Genomic DNA, 9432 nt, shown 5'->3' with positions numbered 1-9432 from the left:
AAAAAAAAAAAAAAGAATTGATAACAGATCCTCCAACAAATCCTTATACTTAGCTATTTATAGCGGTACTACCCATAGTAGCCAAAGGTAGAAACAACCAAATACCCATCAATGGATGAATGGAAAAACAGATTGTGGTACACTCATACAGTGTGTCTGTTATTCAGACACAATGAAGAATAAAATACAGACACATGCTACAAAATGGATGAATCTTGAAAATATGCTAGGAAAAATAATACAAACACAAAAGTCACATATAATATGAAAGAATCAGAAAGAAAGATACATGGGGAGAGAAAAAAGATTGATGGTTGCCAAAGGCTAAAGGCAGAGGGCATGGAGGGAAATTGCTTAATGAAAATGCATTTTTGGGGGGGTTGATTATGTTTTGGAACACAACACTATGAGTATTAAATGTCACTAAATTGTTAACATTCAAAAGAGAAATTTCTTGTTATGTAAATTTGACTTTGAAACAAGTATGAGAAACAGAGAACAAGGAACAATACGAAAGAAAAAAAAAACAAAATTTTGAAGATTGATAGGTGAATGGCAAGAAACCTAATAGATTCAAGAATGCTGATTCCTAAGCCAGGAGTGAAAAAAGCTAGAACAACCGTGTTATTTTGAGAATCTTCAAAGGGATCAGGAATTGGTAGTTTCAGGTAACTCTGGAAGTGGAGGTGAAGGGAAAGCTAAAATAAGATTGTTTAAGGCTATTTACACCCAATTCTATGTCACTGGATTGTTGCCCACCCTGATCATAGCAGAACACCAGAAGTTTATTCTTTGGAGAGAGTGAAAATGATGGTTTCTGAACTGGTGAGACTCTTGATACAGCTGGGAATGAGGACATTGTACATAAAACAGAGACATTTAGCAATGCCATGGATATTGAATGCTGAAACCATTGAATGCTGAAGCATTCAACCCTCACTTGACTCCCATTAAGAGATGGCCAGGTCTGTCTTCAGGATGGAAGTCTTCCCTGTGGGTTATATCACAGATCTAATACTATCAGTTATCAGAGGTTACCCAACAGACACCCCAATCAGATCATCCTACAGCAAAAATCATAATGAAAAATCCCCTGCCCTATAAAGCTACTAATCAGTTTTGTTAGTTCTCTACTCCTAAATTTAAGCAGACATCCAAGATTTGCAGAAATCTGAGAAAAGCCTCTAAGATGAGACAGACACCCAAAAAATGCTAAATGAAAGCAACTTGGAAGACTATGAGATTATACCGGGAAATTAAAACTTCCAAAAACAAAAACAAGATTAGTATTAATCTTAGTGAGATCACAGAATAGGATGCTCTAAAAAGTGAATTCCATGGAATAAAAAAGAACTGGAAATTGAAAGTATAGGAACAGAAAGGATCTACTTAATAGAAGAGTTGAGAAATAAAGCTGAATGAATACCTTGGAAATTAGAGGAAAAGATAAAGAGATGAACAACATAAGAGAGAAAATTAGAAAATTAGGGGGCCAATTCAGAAATGCAAAATCCAAACAAGAGGATTTCCTAAACAAGAGAATGTAAACAATTAATGAATAATTAGAGTTACTGAATTGAGTAATTACTGAATTAGTTTTTCACTGAATTAACAGACATAGATTTCCAGATTGAAGGGACATGCTGAATGTCTAGAGCAGTGACAGAAAGTAAACCAGTATAATACTATAAAAGTTAAACAGTTAAACAATATTGTGGGCAAAATTAAAATCCTATAAAATTATTTTAAAAGTTACATGAAAGGGTCAGGAAATAGACTATTTCAGCCTTCTTGATGGTAACAACAGCTACTAAAAGACAATGGAATCTTCAGTATTCTGAAGAAATATCCTTAACCTGGAGCATTATACCTAGCTAAGCCTGTCTGTCCAAAGCCAGACAAACAACATCTCAATCATTTTATTTTCTATGAATTTTCTAAGCATTTACTGGAGAATATGATCCATGAAAACAATGGGGTTTTAAACCAAGAAATGGAGTCTGGGAAACAGGAATTCTAATATAGGAGAAAAACAAAAGGATTCCTTAAGATGAAGGTGAAGGTAAACATCAGGATGATAATTCTGTCCTCTTTGTGGAAGGCAACTTGTTCAAAGTGGAATAAATCAATGGGCTCCTGGAGAGATTTCTTAAAGAGAATTAAATTGAGAGAATATCTAAAAGAATTTAATATCTTGAGAAAAAAAACATGGATAACTGAAAATAATATAGGATCCCATTAAGTAGGTGGAATGCTAAGCAAAATGAAAACCAAGGCAAGTTTGAAGTTGCAGGAAAAAAATAAAAGTTGCCCAGGAAAAGTAAACCTAATTAATTGCCCTGATTATTAGCAATAGTATAATAACCGAATGTTGATCCTTTAAAAAATGAAATTAAAGCTGTAATGATGGGTAGTGAGAAATGTGTTGTAGTATGAGTTGAGGGAGAAAAGAAAACTTAAAGTTCATTTTCTATAGTGAGAAATCCATAGATAATGCCTTAAACTAAAAAAAAAAAAATCCACAAGAAGTAATTTAGGTCTGATCTTTAAAGATTTGGAAGGACATGCCAAAAAAAAAAAAAATCAGCTGAAAGGAAAGGAAATGGAAGGGGCAGAAAATGAATGGCATTTTTCTCTTAATATACTTTACATAAAGCAGATTGGTTACTGAGGCATGTATGTATAATGCTGACAAACACTTTCAAGTTAAAAGGTGAAAATAAAACCCTTTTTTGGGGAAAGGGACACTGTACAATGCTGGTTGGGTAAGCAGTAGGAGAGATGGAGGCATGGAGACTAAACCTGGGAGGAAGGAAAGTGATTAAAGAGGATAGAAAATCTGAAAAGCTAGGCGACTGGAGACAATAGTTTGAGAGGAGAGGTGAATGAGAAGGGGAAAGGATGAACCTAATTCTAGATCAAAAGGAGGGGCTGGATGAGGCACTTACCGGGGCCTCGGACATGAGCACTGGGTGCAGGTTTGGCTCAGACTTGACGTGTTTGCTGTATGTATGATCCAGGATGGCTCGGAAGCACTCCCAGTCCTCAACTTGGGCCAGGAGACCAGCATGGAGAAATGAGGGTGGGTAGGCAGGAATTGGTGACAGGAAGGAAAGGAAGGAGGGTAACCAAGTTCAAGGGAGGGAAACCGAGACCAACTCCAATGAAACTTTCCTTTACACAGGAATCTGTCAACCTCAATTGGAAACCTCGCACTTGGGGGGAGCAGTGGGGAGATCCCTGGGACTTGAATAGATGCAAACAAGATTCTGTGGATGTGGGGATGCTGTGTCCCAGGGAGTGGGTTGTGGGCTATGTGTCTGTGTTAGGAGGCAGTGGGTGGGGGCCCCTTACTCATGCCATTCTTGAGGGGTGACATGACCTCCGCTCCGTCCCGAGGCACATGCAGGGCGTTGGTGTCGATATGGAAGATCTTCCCTTTCTTCTCTTTCTCCCCCTCCAGCTCCAGTCCGCCCCCCTCCTCCGTGGCCAGCAGCCCCACCGTGGTGGGGAAGTCAGCCTGGAGGAGGGGGAATGGCAGGGGGGGGGTTCAACTTCTTGTTCTTGACCAGTCCTACAGCAAGGCCCTCAGCCCACCCTTGGGTTAATCCCACCTTCCAGCTCAGCAGAGTTTCTCTCTAGGGTATGAATGAGAACCCTGGATCACTGGGAAACCTGAAAGGAGTCCAGAGTCCTTAGGATTTAGGGAGGGGGCTGGAAGCTCACCTTGGGACAGTCTTCCCCTGCATACCCAGCTCGGACTGAGAAGGAGCCAATGTCAAAGACCAGCGCACCCACCTCATCTGTGCGGGAAGGGAACAGGCATGTGAGGGGACCTTGCCCAAACGCGCTTTCGCCCTGGATAGCTCTAAGAGTAGATCTCGCCAGTGCTACAGTGTAGCCATCTTCAATGGGGACTGGGTCAGTTTGGGGCTCGACCTGGAGACTGAGGTCGTTGGTGTTGGAAACAAGCCTCCAGAATTCCTTCTTGATCAGAGGCCTTGTTTAAAGGCACTCTCCTTGTCAGGAAGGAAGGGGCCAGATTGAGGTGAGTTGCATGGTGGAGAGGTTGGCCCAGAGCTCCCAAGCGTCCAGGGAGAACGAAAAGTAGGAGTGGCGCAGGACCCAAACCGGGGGCTGGACTCGCAAGAGCGCGGAGGTGACAGGCCCCAAGGTGCCCAGAGCTTGGGTCGCGCGGATTCGGGGCGCAGGGCTGCGGGCGCGGCCGCGCCAGGCCTGGAGCCCAGAGCCCGGAGTCGGAGGCTCGCTCACCTCCGCCGTAGACGCCCCCGCTCATAATGCCCTCTCAGCGCTGCTCGCGGCCCTTGGGCGGCGGCGGGATCAGCACCGAGGCGGCCGGACAGCTCCCGGGATCCCGGGCGGGCGGGGCGGGGCGCGAAGAGACCAATCAGGAGGCCGGATCCCCCACACACAACGGCTCTGCGGATTGGCTGTGAGACAAGACAATAACCCTGCCGGGGGCTCCTGCATTAAAGGGACAGACCCCTCTTAGATGGCTGTGAGGGATTTAGCGGGCAGAGAGCCAGGCCATGGAGACCGGCTCGTAGAGATAGAGCTGGAGTACGAAAGCGATGGAGACCTTGTCTATCTGGAGAACAGGACACTGCAGAGTGACTGATGGGGCCCTTGCTCCCTTACTTTTAAAAATTAAGTTGAGGTGAATGTACCATATTCCCGGAAGGTAGTACATCCTCAGGTTCTAAAGGAAGGTTCTGCCATATCCGGACCTGAATTAATCACCGGGAAGGAGAGGAAAGAAAGACATAGAGGTACGGGGTGGGGCATGTCTTCATCTCCTTTTTTCTGCTCTTGTGTTTCAGGTAGCCCCTGTTTTCCTCCCCTGCTATCCTCTGGTGCCTGAGCGTTATAGGCACACAGGTGTACCCACGTTTACTCTGTTCATCTTCAGGAAATATCTATTAAGGAAATATTTTTCTACCGGTAGGCTCCTAGTTTCTTCAGACTGCTGACATGACACCACCTCTGCAGCAGTTTTGATAGCAAAAATCAACAGCCTTGATAGCATGGTTAGCTATGTAGACTCTTATATAAGCGAGAATATAGGTGTGTTCTTATATGTATGTGTTAGAATATGTGTGCCTGTGTATGTGTGTTCACATGTGCACGCAAATACCTCATACCTACTTGTATGAGGGTATGGGAAGCATAAAGATCAGAGATGGCAGAGGAAGAGGGTATTGTGTGATGGTTGTATGCTCCTGAAGGTTCTCTGCTCACCAGATGCCCATCTGGAAGAGACTTCATCCATCCCCAGTGAAGGGACAGATGGTTTGAACTAGCTTATTGGTTACCTACAGTGGCATGTACATGCCCAGGTTGGTTCCATGTCCAGACCTGGGCCAGGATTTGATGTGAGGGGAGAGTTGCAAGGGAAAAAGCTGACTTAGGAGCTGGGAAACTGAAATATTACTGAGTGACTCTAGATCAGTCATTGGCCTCTCCATAAATTGAGGCCTGGATAAATTGGATGACCTGCACTTTTTCATATTCCAGTTGATGATTTGAGAATTAAAGGAACACTGGCGGGGGAGTGGGGGGAAATGAGTCTACATATAGCCTGTGCCTTTCATGTTGCTGACACTTACTGATATTGCTTCACCTTTGATGCTCACCTTGTCAATTCCCACTACTGCATTCCTTACCCTTGTTAGGAACTCAGATTCAGAAACTGCCCCAGTTAAGAGAAACCTTACTTATCATGAATTTAACCCTTGGATTTTACAGAGGTTTCCCAGGATAAAGGAAGGATCCTATATTGGATTACACAGTCCAATGGGAAGAGGCAGGACTAAAATCAATAAATCATTTCAGCCAGATAACATATTACCTTGTTTCATAACATCTCTGTGCCCCCTCCACACTTCACTGTCCCCACCTATAGGATAATTGTTGGGGAGGAATTAACCAGGTTCCAGAGTCAAGCTCCTGGCTAAGAACTTGGCACACAGGATTGTTCAATAAATACTGGGTCCCTAGAGTGTACCTGGGGAAACTTTGAGGGTTTAATGTTATTATTCACAGTCTTTATTATTATATTATTCTATAGTCTTTCTTGTAATGAGGACTGAATCTTCATAGTTGGTGGAAAAACTACAGTCGACTAGCGACAGTACTAGACTGGACTTGGATGTACCTCTAGTCAACTGTGAGCAATTTTCATTTGTCGGGAGGTGTGACGTACGATGCTTTAGTATTATGGATTATTAAGGTTAAGGTGAAGGTTATTAATATATTTCACTTTTTAAAAAAAAGACTTTATTTACTTATGCATACATGAACTGGGGTGAGGAGAGTCACCAGAGACAGAGTGGGGAACAGAACAGGTGGATTGACTGAATTCACTGCTGAGGGGAGCAGCAGGTGAGACAGGAGTGGTCTGTTGCACAATGTGGGTCCTCCGTGGCTGGGGATTGAACTCATGCTGCAGTGGCTGTGGATAGTGTTGTGCTTTAACCTACTGCACCACCAGGGAGGGCCCGGTATATTTCACTTTCCCATTCATTGATTCAATGAACATCTATTATGCCTGTGGTATGCCAAGCATTATTTAAGGCATGGGATTACTGAAGTGCGTAAAATATAACCCTGCTCATAAGACTGGTGTTGTGGGGATCTCAGGCATGCAAGAAAGCAGAGTGAAGTGGATGCCCAGAGAATGAAGAAGATACCTGTCTCTGAGAGTCCAGGTTAAGTTCCTAGAAGTAAGATTTGAACTCAATTATGAAGAATGACTAGTGGTCCCCCAGTAGACAAGGTAGGTGGATGAATTTGGTATCCTAAAACCAACTTGCAGCATGAGTGTGTAGGGAGGCCTCTCCAAACAAAAAAAGAAATAGACACCAGCAGGGTGTCCTGGAATTTAACTCAATTCTGACACTATTTACCTGGAAATGGTATTAGACCCCACAGATTAGAAAGTCTCAATCTCCCAACACTGCCCTTTATTTCAGCCATTAGAGATAAACCCAGTCTGTTACCTGTGCTTCTGACCACCTTGCTACAGACTGGAGGTTCTCACAACCTTCTCTCCAGACCTCAGGTGCTTATCATAAGCCCAGATTATGACCTGTGCTAATGACTGACGGGCTGTAAATCAGAGATTCCTGTGATCCCTTTCTCAGATTGATTAATTTGTTAGAGTGGCTCACAGAACTCAGTTCACTTGCAAAAGCACCAGTTTCTTATAAATGATACTACAGGAAAGGAATCAATGGCCAGATGAAGTGTTATGTAGGACAAGGTCCTAGACAAAGGAACTTCTGTCTTTGTGGAACTTATGGTCCAGCATAGTGGTATGTGGAAGAACTCTGGTTCTCTCCCTCCTTTTGGGGTCTTAAGGAGGCTTAGTTACATGGGAATGATCAATTAACTCATTGGCTCCTGGTGAGTGAATCAACCATTAGCTTTCCTGCCTTTCCCAGAAATCAGGGAGCAGGATTGAAAGATCCACTTTCTGTTCCTGATTGTTTCATAATTGATGAGAACAATAGGTTTCCTGATATTCTTTATCCTACAAGTGGGTCTAATGTTAACTTTTAAATTCATGAATACCTGGGAATGGGTGCTGATTGCCAAAGAAACCATTTGGTTTTCATAAGATATGATTATTATGTCCATCTTACAGGGGAAAACAAAGACATGCAAGAGGTTAAGTGACTCTCCCAAGTCACTCAGCTGGTAAGTGACAGAGCAGAGATTTGGCTTTCAGTGTGTGACAGGTATTGATTCTGGGGAAATGTTTGCTGTGTTTCTGTTCATTTTCATAGATATTCTCCAGGTGGCTGGTGTGCACTGGGACCATAATGGCTCATATAACTTGATGTGACTGCCTGTCCACATCAAGTTCATTGTCTGCCCTGAAAGGAATTGTGAACAATTCAATAAAGACATCCGGAGGTTCTCACACTGCAGACCTACATTCCAGTTGGCCAGATCTGAGCACTTACAATAATGTTGGAGGTGGCAGGGTCATGACCCTCAGACCCCATACCTTGAAAATGATTTGGCATCTTCTGAGGGTCTGTTCACTGATTGGTGAGCTCTCATCCAGTCCTCTTCCAGCTAAACCTATGTTGACATCGCAGGGTGCCCTGGACTAGTGCAAGTTGCAAGTGCCCAGAAATAAATAGCCCAGGAAAGGCTGCAATAGGAAGGGAGCCAGCATTGCAGTGTGGTCAGGGAGGCAGTATTTAAATTAAGTCAGAGACTATGACCTGAATTTTCCCAGCTGACAAGGAAGTAGGGCCGGAGTGATGAGGAAGGCATTCTGGGTAGATGGCACAACACCCAGCCTTTGTGTCATGCAAAGAAGTTTGACCCTTCTCATGGAATCAATGAGGAACTACTGCATTGTTGAGAATAGGAAAGTTATATAATTCAATTTGCATTTTAGAAAGATACCTCTGGCAGCTATTTGGTAGGTTGATTAGAGAGATATTATCCTAGAGGCCAGGAAATAAGCAAAACCAAGCTATTAACAGTTGGCATTTAGTAGAAGGAATGGACTTAAATATTCAAGAGGCATCACGCACTAGATGTGTCCACCAATGTTGTACATGGCTACTTTTATCCTGATACTCATCTTCTTTGCTAATGTTTATCTGGTATATGGCTAGAGACTACATATCCCAGCCTTCCCTACATCTGGCCAACTTATGAGCAGAAGTGTGTGGTGTTCTTTAACAAGAAAATACTTATGCTTCACACTCACCCATTTTCAACAGATGAGATTCAGTTGTGATGGTGGCCACAATGGACCCAGAGATGGAAGCTACCTGTTTAGGAAGCAGGAATGCCCTTACAGTCCTAGGGGATCTATTTTGGGGATATTACTTAAGTCATTCCATTTTGGGGATTCTGGTCTAACAGCTTGAACTATATTCTACCTGTTGGCCACCTTTGGGCTATGAGAAATGAGGGAGTGAGAAGATCCTGGGTGGGTGGCAGTACTGTTCACTAGGCCAAGACATTGAGAAAAGGGGTAGGCCTAGGGTAGGGTGGAAGAGGATTTACTTTTGAATATGTTTAGTATGAGGCATCTGTAAATAGTGGTATATAGTAATTGTTTAACCACCAGCTCTTTGGGGCAGGGGAGCCCCGTTCTAAAGCATTTGCCAGTTTCCATGGTGTAAATACTCCCACTGTGCTGATTCCAAGTTATTATCAACATGACTTCACTGAATAAGGACTTGGGGAGAGAATACAGTAGGCTCTTGAGCTAGTCTGAGCTGGCACAACCAACTCCACATGAGCATCCAGATGGAGATTTTCAGCCTGTACTTGGCTATAGACCAAGTCTGTACATGGGGAAAGACATATGAACTGGCGATAGGGACTTGAGTGTTATGAGCAATTAGGGGGTAAAGTCATGGATGAAGTCATCCATGAATA

At 43.4% G+C, this 9432-nt stretch overlaps 1 protein-coding gene across 2 annotated transcripts in view; it reads right to left on the bottom strand.

Annotated features, from left to right (window-relative positions):
• Positions 1–4409, bottom strand: part of ACTL6B (actin-like 6B) — an 11284-nt gene extending 6875 nt beyond the window's left edge. The window contains exons 1-4 of one of the 2 annotated variants that reach the window (XM_004691883.2): positions 4273–4409; positions 3727–3803; positions 3355–3520; positions 2949–3049 (exon numbers count right to left, since the gene is read on the bottom strand). In XM_004691883.2, coding sequence (XP_004691940.1) covers positions 2949–3049; positions 3355–3520; positions 3727–3803; positions 4273–4297 — 369 coding nt within the window. In that variant the 5' untranslated portion in view covers positions 4298–4409. The remainder of the gene's footprint in view (positions 1–2948; positions 3050–3354; positions 3521–3726; positions 3804–4272) is intronic. The other variant, XM_012732051.1, reaches the window with a different exon arrangement.
• Positions 4410–9432: the final 5023 nt, after the last annotated feature.

This window comes from Condylura cristata, unplaced genomic scaffold (genome assembly GCF_000260355.1).
Source record: "Condylura cristata isolate star-nosed mole 26May11 unplaced genomic scaffold, ConCri1.0 scaffold00032, whole genome shotgun sequence".
Lineage (NCBI taxonomy): Eukaryota > Metazoa > Chordata > Mammalia > Eulipotyphla > Talpidae > Condylura > Condylura cristata.
This window is presented reverse-complemented; position numbering and strand designations above follow the sequence as displayed.